Genomic DNA, 16,373 nt, shown 5'->3' with positions numbered 1-16,373 from the left:
ATATTCAACTTGGCAAATACAAACTATCACTACCATAAAACATCTGATTCCAGTGGAATTTTTTCACAGTTCACATGTATCCACCCTTTGCATGCAAGCCACTCCAAGATACAGCTATTGCTCCAGTGGACTTGAATGCTCTATCACTTACAAAGTTCTCAATTTAAAACTTCTGAACTCCAAAGGATAACTTCAACAGCTGATTTTAAGTGTAGAGGGTACAAGTGTGCAAAGTTTGAAGCAGAAATATTAAGCCGTTTACTTCCAGCAACAATTCCTAAATTTATTTCTCCACTTGAAGGAACATTTTAAAGGCTCTCATAGCCCTTTCGAAATTTCCTGGGGTTCCCCAATAAACCTACAACATTGAGGGGGCGTAATGCAAAAGCGCTCATGTGCCACGCTTTGGATGCCATTAAAGAACCCCAGGTGGTCAAAATTATTCCAGAGACTAAATCTTTCCTCATAACCCGCTATGCAGTTTGGGACATTTAACCCTGTAATCTTCATTTTATAGTACCTTTAAAATTAATTCAGCATTTTTCCATTAATGCACACTTTACTCCTAGTACAATGTTCAATCTTCATATTTCCAGTTAACTCACACACTTTAAACTTCGGCAACAACTTCCAATTTTATCTCATAACATTGCCGAACTTGGCCATGCCCAACATCCCCTCGAAACTTGCACTACCTGGAATGGCTATTTGGATGGATTTTCACCAATGTTTGAATGGGTGTTTTCCATTGAATCTAGTTGCAATAACAGCTTTGCTGTAAAAATCAGATATACCTTCCAAAAGAAAGATGTGTTTCAGAATACAAATTAACACAAAATGCTTTGCAGCAGACCACTTGAAGGTTAAAGGGACAATAAAGACAAATATTAAGTTAACGTGGACTGTTAAATACCCATTTCAGAAACCTCGTAGCATGTATTTCACGCAAAAAAACAACTAAGTTTAAGAGAAAATCGTGTTTGAAGGGTCCGCATGCCTCTAGCACAATTCAAATCGCCCGTCCTCGACTGGGGAGCGGTGACGATGCATGCGCCTGCACCCCCCTTTACTGCTGTCAATGAGTAAAACGGCACCCTAAGTTGGCGCGATGCTTTTTTTTTCGCAAAACACAAAAGCAAGGCCAGAAACTAAGCCAAGACAGAGCCAACCGTTCAAAAGCAGAAGGGAAAGCGTGCTCCAAATCGTAAACACAATCTTCGAGGCTCGTCGCAATGGAGTTCGTTGACAACCCTGGGAACAACACATTGGCTCATCATGCCGAACTCAATTTCAGCTATTTAAGCTGAGAAGAGCATAGGAATCCTGTTGGGCATCCTGTGACATCACAAGGATGTGGAATTCTCTGCTACTTGCAGTTTGTGCAAGTTTCGCAAGCCAGCAAAACCAGCACAGCACTACACAATAATGAAACTACTGAAACCTGAATGCGCGGATGGCGCTGAGTCAAGCAAAAGCAATACCTTTCGACCACCTGCGTAATTGTCAAGGCTAACGTCAAAAGAATCGAATAGAAATGGACAAGTAGCATTTTCTTCGATATAATAATGATATACAATGACCTTTTTATTATGAGTGGCTGAGTACTAGTGACAGAATGAGCAGTTTCTATGTCAGCAGGAATGTCTTAAGGGAGCCTCAAATCATTTTCTGCATTTAATACCTCAATTTCTCAAGCTCTGTTTGTGATAATATTGCTACGGAACAGCCGCCACAGTGTGGCTGCACTGAGGAGGACAAAGATGACGTGTGTGCCGGTTTGATATAGCGTCGCCATTTTGGCTCCGTGAGCTTACCTGTAAATAAATTGTAAATAGTATTCGGCTTCAGCTTCACGTAACATTAATTTGGTGGAGGTGGACGTTCCCCGTACCCGTCATGGAGCTTCGCAGCGGTTGCAACGGCGACAATGCAACTTCGGCTCCTGCTGGCGGCACTTCATCTACGCAAGCGTCCCTGCCTGCAGCCCCGACCTACGTCGCCGTTTCCCCACCTCGGGATCCTGGTGTTTTCAACGGAGTCGGCAGTCCTGATGTTGACGACTGGCTCCGCTTATACGAACGTGTCAGCACCAGTCACAGGTGGGATCCGACTATTATGCTTGCCCACGTACTTTTCTACCTCGATGGAGCTCCATTGGCGTGGTTCCAGACTCACGAAGAGGAGATCTCGAGCTGGGATCTCTTCGAAGACAAGCTACGCAACCTTTTTGGCAATCCGTTTGGTCGCCAAGTCAACGCCAAGAAAGCCCTTGCCACACGTGTACAGACGTCGACCGAATCCTACGTGTCGTACATTCTCGACGTGTTGGCCCTTTGTGCCAAGGCTGACCGGAACATGACTGTGGACGATAAGGTTAATCACGTCCTCAAAGGCATTGCTGACGACGCCTTCAATTTACTGGTGTTTACGAACGTCACCAGCATCGATACCATCCTCAAGGAGTGCCGCCGTCTCGAGCAGGCTAAAAGCTGCCGGGTATCCCAGCACATCACGCGACTTCCCAACACAGCAGCTACGTCTTCCTGTGACGACCTCTTCCACCAGCCGTCGCGATGTGACAACTTGACCCGCATCATTCGTCGTGAGGTCGAAGCGGCACAACCGGCGGCCCCTTCATTCCCGTTACCTGATCATTCTCCGGTGACAATCTCCTTGATCCAGGCCGTCGTCCGTCAAGAGTTGTCCAACGTTGGTGTGCAATCCATTCATTCCATACGCTCGGAACCTTTGTCTCCCCGCACGTCCCCACCGCGCTCTTCTTACTCCTCTTACGGACAGTGCAACCCCTCCGAATGGCAAACAGTGGACGACAGGCCGATCTGTTTTAATTGCGGGCGCATTGGACATGTCGCTCGCCACTGCCGCAGCCGCTGGACTTCTCCGATGCGCTATTCTTCTGATTACCACCCTCGCCCCTCTAGCGCGTCCTTTTCCTTCGCCCCTTTTATGCCCGCTCCATCATCTGACCCTGCGACACCTCTGACACGACCCCGCTACTCCCGCTCGCCTTCTCCCTCCCGTCGTCAATCTCGTTCGCCCCCGTCACGCCGTGCTCCTTCTCCGACCTACTCACCGCACCCCCGACCGGAAAACTAGACAGTGCAGCTTCTGGAGGTGAAGCTGCAAAGACGACATTGGCACGAAATCCTCGCTTCACCTTACCCACTAACAAGAATCTTTCGGACGTTCTCGTCGACAATGTTACTGTGTGCGCCTTGATTGACACTGCGGCGCATGTGTCCATTATGAGTGCTGCTCTTCGCCGTCAGCTCAAGAAAGTTCTGACGCCCGCCCCGAACCGATTTGTACAAGTCGCCGACGGAGGGACTGTCGCTATTGTTGGCATGTGCTCTGCGCGACTCACCATTGCTGAGAGACAAACCGTCGTTCTCTTCACCGTCATCGAGCATTGCCCTCACAACCTCATTCTCGGTCTGGATTTTGTTGCCCATCATTCTGCCCTCATTGACTGTTCGGCCGGCTCACTTCGCCTTGACTTGCCTCTTCTTGCCGACCCTGTGGACCCGCCTCCAAGGCATCTGAGCTGCATAGATTTTATTCGCCTACCACCTCACTCTGTGACACACGTCGACTTGTTGTCCTCACCAGCTGTACCTGACGGCAATTGATGACGCTCTAGACTGCCTGTACGGTGCCACCTATTTTTCTTCTATCGACTTACGGTCTGGCTACTGGCAGATATTCGTCGATGACATGGACCGAGAGAAGACTGCATTTGTTAGCCCTGACAGCCTTTATCAGTTCAAGGTGATGCCTTTCGTTCTCTGTAACGCGCCCGCCACCTTCGAGCGAATGATGGACTCGTTGCTTCAGGGGTTCAAGTGGTCCACCTGTTTGTGCTATCTGGACGGCGTCATCGTTTATTCGCCCACATTCGACACGCAGCTAGACCGCCTTTCAGTGATTCTTGACGTGTTCCGCCGCGCCGGTCTCCAGTTGAACTCGTCAAAATGTCATTTCGCCCGCCGCCAAATCGCCGTCCTTGGACACCTCGTAGATGCCAGAAGCGTGCAACCCGATCAGGACAAAATTCGCGCCGTTACGAATTTTCCTGTTCCGAAGTCTACCAAGGACGTTCGTAGTTTCGTAGGGCTGTGCTCTTATTTCCGACGCATTGTGAAGGATTTTGCGACCATCGCACGTCCCCTTACCGACCTCTTGAAGAAAGACGCCCCTTTTTCTTGGGGTCCTGACCATGCCGCATCTTTCTCGGAGCTGACTACTCTCCTTACCACGCCTCCAATTTTGGCCCACTTTGACCCGTGTGCCTCAACGGAAGTTCGAACTGATGCCAGTGGTCACAGCATAGGAGCAGTGTTAGCACAGCGCCAGCGTGGACATGATCACGTTATAGCCTATGCCAGCCGACTTCTATCACCCGCCGAGCGCAATTATTCAATCACAGAGCGCGAGTGCCTCGCTCTTGTGTGGGCTGTTGCGAAATTTCGTCCATACTTGTACGGACGCCCCGTCTGTGTCATCACTGATCACCACGCTCTCTGCTGGCTATCCTCGCTCAAGGACCCCATGTGACGACTCGCTCGCTGGGCGTTACGCTTGCAAGAATATACCTTCTCCGTAGTATATAAGACGGGACGCTTGCACCAGGATACCGATTGTTTGTCCCGCTACCCCGTCGACAAACCTGCTGATGCGGACGCCATCGCTTGCGTTTTCTCTGTGTCCCAGTTGCTTCAAATCGGCAACGAGCAACGGCGCGATCCTTCATTACGCGCCCTCATCGACCGTCTGGAGTCAACTCCTGGCGACGCCTCTCTCCGGATGTTTCTCCTTAAGGAGGGGGCATTATACTGCCGCAATTTCGATCCACACGGCCTTGACCTTCTGCTCGTCATTCCATCGCACCTGCGTTCGACTGTCCTCCAGCAACTTCCCGATGCTCCCTTGGCTGGACACTTGGGCGTCTCGCACACATACGACCGTGTATGCCGTCGATTCTTTTGGCCAGGTCTCGCCCGCTCCGTGCGGCGCTACGTTGCCGCTTGTGAGCCCTGTCAGCGCCGGAAGAAGCCCTCCACATCTCCAGCTGGATGTCTCCAGCCGATCGACATCCCACCCGAACCCTTTTTCCGTATTGGTCTAGACCTTCTTGGAGCATTTCCTCTCTCAGGCTCCGGAAACAAATGGGTCTCCGTCGCTACCGATTATGCTACGCGGTACGCAATCACCAGAGCCCTCCCGACAAGTTGCGCTACTGACGTTGCGGACTTTCTGCTCTATGACATCATTTTAGTGCACGGTGCTCCGCGCCAATTACTCATTGACCGTGGCCGCAGCTTTCTGTCGGCAGTCGTCGAGGACATCCTCCACTCCTGCTCGACAAAGCACAAGTTCAGCAAGTCCTACCACCCACAGATTAACGGCCTCACGGAGCGCCTCAACCGGACCATCACCGACATGCTTTCCAAGTACGTTACGACCGACCACCACGACTGGGATCTTCACTTACCATATGTGACGTTCGCGTATGATTCATCGCGTCACGACACCGCCGGCTATTCACCATTCTATCTCCTATATGGCCGAGAACCCGTGTTGCCCTTGGACACTTTGCTGCCCTTGGACACTTTGCTGCCCTCGGCCACTTTGCTGCCCTCGGCCACACGTTCCACCACTAAATACGCCTGCGACGCGATCGCCAGCTCGCCCGCTCCCGTCTTGAGGCCTCACAGGAGCATCAGAGATGCCTCTATGATTGCCACCATCGTGACGTGCACTTTTCTCCGGGTGCTCTGGTGCTTCTTTGGTCACCTGTTCGACGTGTGGGCCTTTCCGAAAAGCTGCTGTCGTGCTACACTGGCCCTTACCGTGTGATACGACAAGTGACCGATGTCACGTATGAAATCATCCCCGCCGATCTCTCAGAGTCATCATCAGCTGCAAGTGACATCGTTCACGTGGCAAGACTAAAACCATACCACACACCTTTCACCGCGGATGTGTAGATTAAGCACTGGGACGGTGCTTCTACAGCCGGAGGTGATGCTACGGAACAGCCGCCACAGTGTGGCTGCACTGAGGAGGACGAAGACGACGTGTGTGCCGGTTTGATATAGCGTCGCCATTTTGGCTCCATGAGCTTACCTGTAAATAAATTGTAAATAGTATTCGGCTTCAGCTTCACGTAACAATATTGATGCCTCAGGTGTTCTTGAGCATTAATCCATCATTTTAGCTTGACTTAATATTTGCCTTTCGTGTCCCTTAGAATTGTAAGGAATGTGCAACTGTGCTGTCTCCTACTACGCAGACCATTGTGTATGTACAGCTGGTGGCAAAATAAAATGGCTGCAGTGCTAGGCAGAGGACACCCTTCATACATTTTATCATATCAGGCTATTTCTGTGCTGGGCAAATGGACTTAGATGATAGGGACAGCATAACAAGAGTGACTATGAATGTTGGATTTACATAAGCAGTGAATACAAAGAAAAAAAAGCAGTTATGGCACACATGTAAAGACGGCACTATATAAGAATTGCAGAACAAATCACTAAGCCTGCCACTCCCACAAGTGATGCTCAAGATAAGAGAAATGCTAAACAGCTGGCCAAAGAAATGCAAGTGCGCATATGCAGCTCAAGCTGCGAAGAGTTTCAGAGACCTGGATCATGGCTAGCAAAAGCAGCACTAGTATAAGGGCACTGGCAAGGGCTGTTACTTGTAGTTTGAACAGAGTTGTGCTCAAAACCTCAATATGCAGAGTATGTTTAAAACGAGTCTTTGTAAACAATGTTGGGAAATTTTGTGATGTGTACAACGCCATAAGTTTTGCCACATTGTGATTTCCTTGATCGTAATATTAGCTCAATCATCGCGAGTTTCCCTCATCTCACTTACTGACAGACAAATCCATAAACAAAGGTCTAGTATGTCATGACTCATGGTTCATTAAACTGTGAGTAATGATGATTTGCTGAGACCCCACAGCAGTAATGTAATCAGCAACGCACGTAAAGGAGTAGCAACAGAAACCTGGTTCTCTACTACTATGCTTTGACAAGTAGCTGCAGGACCAATAATCACAAGGCTAAACCACAAATGCTCAAGCATTAAAAATAATTAATTGTTGTGACCAGTCCTGCTCTCTGAGCATCCTGCTGTGGCGATCGCAGCTAATTGGAACTCTTTGGCTTCGCACCTCATCATCGGGGCTCAAAAACCAGTGATGTGAATACCTACGCCGGTTCAATTGCCAGTTGCAGAATCAATATGCTAGCCACACATGTGCTACACCTGGTTACACCATTTCATCACAATCTGAATAGTGGTTGTCTTATAAGACTGACGATTTTCTACAAGCCTTAATCGCTGCTATTGTGGATATACCAAACCATATCCAATATAATGCACAGAAAAGTAGCAGGTCGAAAGTGACAGTGCTGCCATAGTCACAAAGGCAGGCATGAGAACAGGGACTGGCCACGCTCAGTGGCAAGTTATCCAGAAGATCTTTCCAAAATATTATTTTGTAAATTTCTGTTCTCCTGCCCTGACAAGTTCATATCTTTTCATGCCTCATATGCCATTTTAGCCAGCAACATTGGACTATAACAAGCAGCCACAAGAAGAAGCAAGCAAATGTGGTTGAATCTACTGTCACAAATGAACTGGATCCACAAATCTCATTGGCGCAGCACATAGAAAAACAAATGAATGTTGTTCTTTTTATGGCAGTGTCTTTTTGCTTCAAGGGAGCAAGATTTACTATACAAATGACATGCCTTTCAGATGCAAACCCGCTAACCTATTTCTGATGGTGCACACAAGATAGTGAGGAGTCAGAAGCAAGCAGATAAACAGCTCAGCAGGCAAACAACAACTTCTGTCGTCATGCTCCATGCAAACATCCAGGTAGGTGACGTCAACAGTCCTTGCAGGATTTCAGTTAGAGCTCAGGAGACGCAGACGTCATGTTAACGTCAATGTCTCAAGGTACTGCAGTTTGGAGCCAGTCATCCGCCATTGTCTTTGAACTCATATTAACTCTTTTGGACGAACTTTGCCTGCAGCCAACAAATCTCAAAACAATTCCTTTTCTTCCTGCCGAGTCTTGGCTTTGAGTCGGGAGTTTTTGGTTAAACGTCTTTGGCCAACACTGAACGATAGGCAGCAAGTGCCATTTGTTGGGTTACAGCTGGAGCAGAGGACGACGAAGGAGCAGTTTGGCACACGACTCGCTTACTTTTGAAAGAAGAGAAAGGTCAGAAGAGAAAGACTGATGCAGAGTTCCCGCCTGCAGTGATGTCACATAGTCAATGTAGGGGAAATGCTATGTACACTTGTTTCATGTCCAACAAGAACTGTTGGTGCAAGTTCCACACGAAGCCACAGGTGGTTTGGGGCAAAGCTTGCTTTCAGTGTTCTGCCTGGCATTGCCCACAGGCAACAAACACATTGTTGAAAAAGTTTCTGCAAATTATAATTTTTTATTTTATTGAATATCTTTATTCTCAATGTATTTTGCACATTTCAAGGAAAAATAAACATTTCTTTAAGGTATTTTTATGCTTCATCCTTATAGGGTTAAAACACATTCTTAGCAATGCTGACTATTAGTACTTAAATGCACAGAGAGGAATTAAATGACACAAACATCTAAGGTTCTAGATTTTATGTCAGCACTCTTTTAGGCATTAGTAGCTAGAATGTTGATTTTTGATATCTACCAAGCTACCGAACTATCAAAGAGTGAAAAAGTGGTAGTGCATGAAGAACATCACATTTAAGAGGGTTACAAGGATAAATATGCTACTACATACAAAAATGACACAGATCACAAGGTTTTCAGGTTTGGGTGAGTTTACTGCACTGAGACTTTCTGAAGTAACCCACAACAAAAAGTAAAGGGTGCTTGCTAGCTAAATAGGCAAACTGCATATTTTGTGGTGGTATGCAACAAAGCCCTACCTTTGCAACACACTCATTACTGAATTCCTCCTCCTCTTCTTCATCTGCTGATGTGGACGACGGTTCACTGTCAGCAGCCATTTGACGTTCTCTGTCTGCCACAACTTGCCGTTCAATTGCCTTCTTCTCATCGACCGACAAGAGGTCATAAGGAAGGACAAACTTGCAATAGGCGTCGTCCACTTTTGACACCCTGTCTTGTGCCTGTTAGCCATTGATGAGCAGAGTTAGTACCTTTTCTCTCAAAAACAATATAACTGGCCCAGGTGAAAAAAATTAAACTCACACACAAATGACCAAGTAACCAATAAATTGCCTTGTTTTGTAGACACCTACAGTAATCACCACTTTCTATCTAATGCAATGGCCAACACATTAAAGTTGGTAATGGACTTGCAGCAGGCAAACGAAAGCACTATGTAAAAGTGGCCAAGAGTGTCAACCTTTGCAAAAGCAAGAACACTCCAAAGTTATTCTGCCAGCTGGTTGCTTGTGCACCAATTCTTTGCCATTATTACTATTATTATTACTATTAGTTAAAAACTAAAAAGAGCAACCAGCTATTCAACTGACTGCAATCACTCAAAAAAATGTAGGTAGTTAGAAAGCAATAAATTGTCCAGACAACTCAGTGGGGACTGGAGAACTTATTAGTCCTCAGAGGCAAACATGTACTAACACTTCACTGATCATAAAGTGCATTATAAGTAATTATAATTATGTGCTGAAGCGCATAAAATCCAAACTAGGGTAATTGATCCCTTTGCTAAATAATGCAATTGATTTGGTAAACTTTGATTGTTTTTTTTGTCCATACAATAACATGATGTTCAGATAACTCGGACATCACATTCCAGTTCCATGAAATCCCAGAATAACGAGGCTTTACTAATATATCTATCTTCATCCAGCTAATATTTCAGTGGTAGAACATTCTTTATAACGCTCTAGTAGGGGAGACTACTGGCCACAAAAAGACATGCCACATCCAGTACTGCACTATTTAAGCTTCTAGATCATTTGTGGCCTTGGCTGGAATCAATATGAGTCAGAAATAAGGCAGCTGTCAGCAAGGACTTACAGCTTTGGGTATGTGCATGGCATCAGCTACCCTGTGCCATTTCTTTTTTTCCATCACCTGCTGTATACCACCAAAGTTCTGCACTGTGTGGTATAGATAAGAGAGGTCCAGCTCTATGCCGCCTATCTGAAAGAACAGAAACAAAAATTTAGTTCGACAGCTGAATAGCAAGAATGCAGAAATGAATGCAAAATACCCAAGATGCAAAAAATAAAATTAAAAATTACCAAAGGCGGCTGGTCATCAGTGATACCCTGGTTAGTGAAACAGCGCTTGATGCATGCCATGTGCTGCACATTTGGGCCCCACCTGGTAAAGGCAGCAAATGAACAAAAATAACTACACAAGCATTTACAGCTATGCACTATTGTTAAGCAATTAAGTGAGCCAGGTCAATCTGTATACAAATGCAGTAATTTAATGCTGTAGTTACATCTCTTCAGACCTAGCCATAATTACCAAAAAACTAAAGGACAATGTTCATCATCAAAACTAAATAATTTGCATGCAACAATGTATGCATTATCCCAACGAAATAGTTACTTTTAATGAACCTAATAATTGCAAGAGAATCCCAAACACTATTTTGTTCACTTAAGTATGCACATCGTTCATTGTGATGCACCATTCTTCAGTATACCCCCCAACAATGATGCCTTCTATTAGGCATTGCAGCTTATTTGAATGAATGAATGAATGAATGAATGAATGAATGAATGAATGAATGAATGAATGATACCTTCACGCACATACGATCCACATGAACAGTTTACAAGGTACATGATCTGAGAAGAAGCTGAATATATCAGTATCATGTGCACGTCGCTTGGTATTTGGATCAATTACTAGCCTAAACTGGCAAAGTATGTGCAACAGACATAGTGCAGTACGTTTTACTTGCTGCAAGCATGAACTGTTAAGAAATTCAACTTTTTCACAGAACCTATGCTCCAAGAACTTTTTTCCCCCTATTAGAATATTAAAACTGTCAGGCTTCTCAAAACAAGCATCACCAGTTTATTTAAGTAGTAAGAGGTAACACTTGTTCAAGTGACAAGGGCCAAAGGATTCAACGCATGCACAATACTAATGGCTACCAGTGAAAAAAGACGCAGAGAAATTCACATTCATCCCAAAATCACCTGGCTTGCCATGGCACTTGTATATCCAATGCGACCAGAGCACTCAACTTTACCTTCCAGTGCACTTTAAGTGGCACAAATTAAACAAAAGTTTTACCGAGGTATTATACTTGAAAATTTCTAATCTGTTGACTGGTTAAATGCAGTTATTCTCAGCCCAAGGCTCTCGTTTACTATTGCATTAAGAAATAGTATTAAACAGTTACCTTGAAAGCATTTTGTGAATGTACTGATTGTAAGCAGTAAATCTCATGTCATCAAACACCTTGCATTCAGGCTGAAAAAAAGAAGAAGAAAGAAATGGCACTATTATGCAAGCAGCAGAGAATTAAGAAAACAAGCACTGTATAACACAAGATTCAAATGTTGTCATTACATATTAATGCAAAGATATTGGATATAGACAGAACAAATATCAACACTGAGCCACTGAGACATGCAAATAATTCTGTACCCAAGAATTTTCTTATTAAGTATTGCACTAAAATTCAGCTAACTCGAACACGACAAACATGAGGAGAAAGGAAAGAAAACAGCCACATACGACAAGAAAAAAATTTACACCTTTGGCCTACATTAAATATGTGCATACAAAATGACCTGCCTGTAATTACTGGGACCCTGCACCACTTTTCAGATGCCAAATGATTGCACAGCCAGGCTGTAGCAGTGCTAAAATGTTGTGAAGAGCTAAATGCAAGAAAATTATAATAGTATACATGTCTTAATGGTAATGAACCGTAGAAAACTTTAAAAAAAGACATGAGAATAGTAAGCATTTGGAGCAATCCCATCTCAATATAACATGCAAAATGATGACATGGGTGCTCGTGGAAAACTCCCATGATTAATTGATGAAATTGTGGAATTGAAGCCAGCCAGTACTTAAAGAATGTCTATTAATCAAGAATATTAACACTAGCAGCAATCTGTAGATATCACTACCTTAAATATGCTATTAAGTATGTTTGAATTTCGGACATTTTACCAAAAAGTGTTTTTTACACACTCTTGGAAAGAACTATCTGCAGTACATACTATGGATGGACATCTTTAATGTAGTGCAAGCCTAATGATACAACTGAGGCTCAGTCAAATGCAATTTCTCACTTGAATATTAAAGCTGTCAGGATTCTCAAAATAAGCATCACCAATTGATTTAAGTATCAGAATTTCTATTAAGCTGATGTGTTTTGATAATCGATTTACAATCTTAATGTGGTTAAACCTCAAAACAATGAGGTTGTAGACATCTGCATTAACTTTGTAATACAGTTATACCTCGATATAAACAACTTAAATATAAAGAAATGTTTTATATAAGGAAGTATTTAACTTTTTATTACTTCTTGTCCATAGAACACCATGCATATTGAACTTCAATATAATGAAATTTATTTGTTTATGCCTGATATCAACATAACAAAATTTCACTGCTGCCTTAAAAAAATAGCGAGACAATAAATGGAAACTTCTGCAGACGCAGATAGTCAAATGGTTGAATTATGTGCAGCTGCTTGCAAACGCACCTCTCAAGTCACGCCGTTACTGAGAGTAACTGCCGAAGTGGGGGCTGCCTGGCGTCCATCTCCTTTTCTAGCACAGCCATGGCAGCACATGGCTGTCAGCGTGGCTGAGCACATACACAGCCCGCACGTACTATTTTAGAGGTACACAATCTGTCGAGTATGCAAGGGGTGGGCGAGCTAAGATGGTGTAGCATTGTGCACTGTCTGCCTGCGCATTTAGTGCTGGAGGTTGCATAATCTCAAGTTTTGTAGACACGTTGAAGCAAGAGGCAGACAAACTATTCACTCCCTGCTGCCGGTACTTTTCATGATAGCGTCGTTTCACGTGGAGTGGACTTGAAAGGATGGCTGGCTTTGCTTCATACGACCGATGTGACGATATTGACACGTCTACTTGTTTATCTTTATCGGGCGACCACGTTTTACGGCGTAACGAATGTTATCGCACAGCGCAGGATGCGCCTGCATGTATCGGAAGTTTCTGGAATGTTATTGATTGTTCCATTAGCTGTCTGTGACCGAACCTTGTGTAATCTGACTGCATGTGTGCGCAACGCGAATAATGTAGAACTTTGTGGAAGACACGCGGGTCCCAGCGATTACTCTGGAACATTCGACGACTGATGTATAAAAGTCGACGCGCTTGACCCACTGATCAGATTTTTACAATCGCCGACCGTGTTCGCTGCTGTCGCCGTTGTTTAAGTGTAGCTTGTTATTGTGGGCCAGGTTTGCCCAATAAAAGTTACAGTAAAATCTCATTAAACCGTACACACTTAAACAGTAGTTTTGTTTTAAAAGTAGTAAAGTCAAATCCCAGACTCAGCGGCCATTGAACATAGTGTGTTTTGTATCCGCATAAACCGTACCTGCTTATTGCATACGTATTGGTCAACACATAGTGTTTCCACATTACGTTGCGCAAACACGGCAGTGCGTCGTCTCCATCGGGCAGCCCGGCAGAACAACAAGTCTCAGAGATCAGAACAACAGCCTCAGAATGCCCTGTGCGTTTGCGCGTGAAGCCACATCAACATCAACAACATTTCAGCGCCGTGCCAGAGAGCGTTCTTGGCATCGTGCAAACAAGGACTTGCGTCATGCCGAAGCTCAGATAAAAAAAGATGCCGGGTGCTCAGCATAGAAGAAAAATCAGACATTGTTTGTTCTATCGAACGTGACACGAAGAAGTCAGTGCTGGCACGCGACAGGGATCTACTGTTGACTACGGTGTGTGGCATTCGGAATGCAAAGAAGTTGCTCGGCAGCGCTGCTGCAGCTGCGAAGAGATGTCGGCTACGAGGTTCGACTTTTCGCCATCGCTGCCTCTGTTGTTGCCGAAGTGTCAACTAGCGACAGTGAGGAGGACGACACGGAAAGTGACAGCACGGACGATTCAGGCCCGACAGTGGCATAAGCTGCGCGTTACGTCAGCCTCATGAATGCAATCGTCGCGACGAGAACAGCACCCCACAATGAAAAAGTCACCCCGCGACTTCTGCAGCGCTACCGCCCACATGAACGGAGAACATGCAGCGCCAATGAGGAATCTGCCATGCGACTGTTTGCCGAGAAGGGGCTGGCTGAAAAGCTGGCTGGCAGCTTCAGTAAGTTTGAGGCCGCTGTCATTGCTGCTAGGCCTCCATGGCATCAAACGAAAATAAAACTTTTGTAGCGCGAAGTGAATAAATACTGCATGTCTTTAACCCCTTTCATTGCACTCTCTCAAGAGTTCCATTTTTGACAGGTTAGTGGGTGATCTCATGCTATTTTGGTTAAGCAGTACTAGCATTTAGTACGTACTTTTTCCAAGCACCGGCCAACTACGGTTTAACGAGGTTTCACTGTAGTTTCATCTTTCACATTATTGCTACTGTGTTCTTTACACTTCACTACCACGTGACATCTGGTGGAGGTGCTTTTCGTTCATGTACTGACGCCCCCGACAAGCCGTGATCCAAGCACGGACCGCAAAGAGAACACCAACGTAGTCTCGGACCATCGAGCAAGCTGCTGGCTACAACAGCTGCCCCCGCAGCATGGACTTCTACCTGAGAAGACCAAGAAGATTGTGGCCAAGACAAGCCAAATGGCAGCCGCAGCGTCCCTCATCGTTCTGCAACAGCGCAGGGAGCCACAGACTTTCCTTGGATCATCTGAAGACCCAGAAACCTGGCTGGAGACCTATGAACGAATTGCGCCTTTCAACAACTGGGACTCCGATGACAAGCTGCGGCATGTATACTTTGCCTTAGAAGAAGCCGCCAGAACGTGGTTTAAAAACCGGGAGTCAACCCTGACAACATGGGATCTGTTCCGTAGTGGTTCCCTGCAGACATTTACAAGCGTCATGCACAAGGAAAGGGCCGAAGCTATGCTAGAAGCCCGAGTAACACTACCCAACGAGACCATAGTAATCTTCACCATAAAGATGATGCGCCCGTTCCGGCACACCGACCCGGAAATGTCTGAAAAGAAAAAAAGTGCGCTTCTTGATGCGAGGCGTAAAGCAAGAACTTTTCACCGGACTGATCTACAACCCACTGAAGTCCGTAGCTGAGTTCTTGACAGAGGCAACAACGATTGAGAAAACTCTAGAAATGCGTACTAGGCAATATAACCGCCAAGTGCTTACGCCGCAGCGCGCCATCCAAGCACAGGGCTCCAGTGACCTCCTAGAGACTATCAGGGTCATTGTGCGCAAAGAACTGCGCAAGATGTTTTTTTCGTCCGACCTCAGGTCACCTCATTCACTGACATCGTCAAGGATGAACTTCGACGGTCACTGGGTGGTACCAAAGTGCAGCCCGAATCGTCGCTTCCCGTGCCAAAAGCGATGACATACGCCACAGTCGCCCATCGTCAAGGCCCCCCTCTGCAACCATGCCAGGGTCCTGTAATGCCGCAATTCCGTCGCCCACTGCTGCCGCTGCTGCCAGCACGCCCGCCCGTCGACCAGCACAGCCACCCGAGGAAGATGGACATTTGGCGTGCCCCCACCCACCGCCCATTCTGCTATCGCTGGGGGGAAGTCGGACATGTCTACTGCCGATGTCCATACCGCGAAATGGGACTACGAGGGTTCATTGTCAACGCTTTGTGCTCGCGGCAAGGTGAATACCCTCATGAAAATATCGCCGACTAGATCACCGCTACTTAGTTGAGCCCTCGACGACCCTCCTATTCACCATCACCAGGCCGCTACCTGTCGCCGCAGCACCGTCCATACACTGGCCCAGCCCAGGGCCGCTCTGCAAGCCTATACCCAGAAAACTAAAAGCAGCGACCGATGGAGGTGCGGTTGCTGTTCGTCGAACTGATGAAGATCCTCCGCCACCGCTGAAGACGCCGAAGAGACTATCTCGACGACATAACGAAACGCCGCCGTCCCGACAAAGTCTGGAAGTAAAGAATACGCCAACAAAAGATGACCTGACGACGTCACGTACCGACCACAGGTCAACGCAACACAGCCGTGATCCGATGCCAAGACCTAAACGTAACGCAAGACAAACAACCACCGACCTCGACGTGCTTCTCGACGGCCACGCAGTCACTGCCTTAGTGGACCACAGGGGCCGATTACTCCGTAATGAGTGGACACATCGCTGCCCTGTTGAAAAAAGTTAAGACTGCATGGGAAGGCCC

The 16,373-nt window shown here is 46.1% G+C and overlaps 2 protein-coding genes across 3 annotated transcripts in view; one reads left to right on the top strand and one right to left on the bottom strand.

Moving 5' to 3' along the window:
• The window catches only part of LOC126545717 (uncharacterized), a 502,749-nt gene that overhangs the window by 105,002 nt on the left and 381,374 nt on the right, over positions 1 to 16,373 (top strand). The gene's annotated exons all lie outside the window — the stretch shown is intronic.
• Positions 1 to 16,373, bottom strand: part of LOC126545694 (uncharacterized) — a 125,400-nt gene that overhangs the window by 63,994 nt on the left and 45,033 nt on the right. For both annotated transcript variants that reach the window (XM_050193638.3, XM_055061922.2), the window contains exons 6-9: positions 11,403 to 11,473; positions 10,282 to 10,363; positions 10,055 to 10,180; positions 8,974 to 9,177 (exon numbers count right to left, since the gene is read on the bottom strand). In XM_050193638.3, coding sequence (XP_050049595.1) covers positions 8,974 to 9,177; positions 10,055 to 10,180; positions 10,282 to 10,363; positions 11,403 to 11,473 — 483 coding nt within the window. The remainder of the gene's footprint in view (positions 1 to 8,973; positions 9,178 to 10,054; positions 10,181 to 10,281; positions 10,364 to 11,402; positions 11,474 to 16,373) is intronic.

The sequence above is a fragment of the Dermacentor andersoni genome, chromosome 1, assembly GCF_023375885.2.
Source record: "Dermacentor andersoni chromosome 1, qqDerAnde1_hic_scaffold, whole genome shotgun sequence".
Classification (NCBI taxonomy): Eukaryota; Metazoa; Arthropoda; class Arachnida; order Ixodida; family Ixodidae; genus Dermacentor; species Dermacentor andersoni.
The sequence above is the reverse complement of the archived record's forward strand: the minus strand, read 5'-3'. Positions and strand labels throughout refer to the sequence as shown.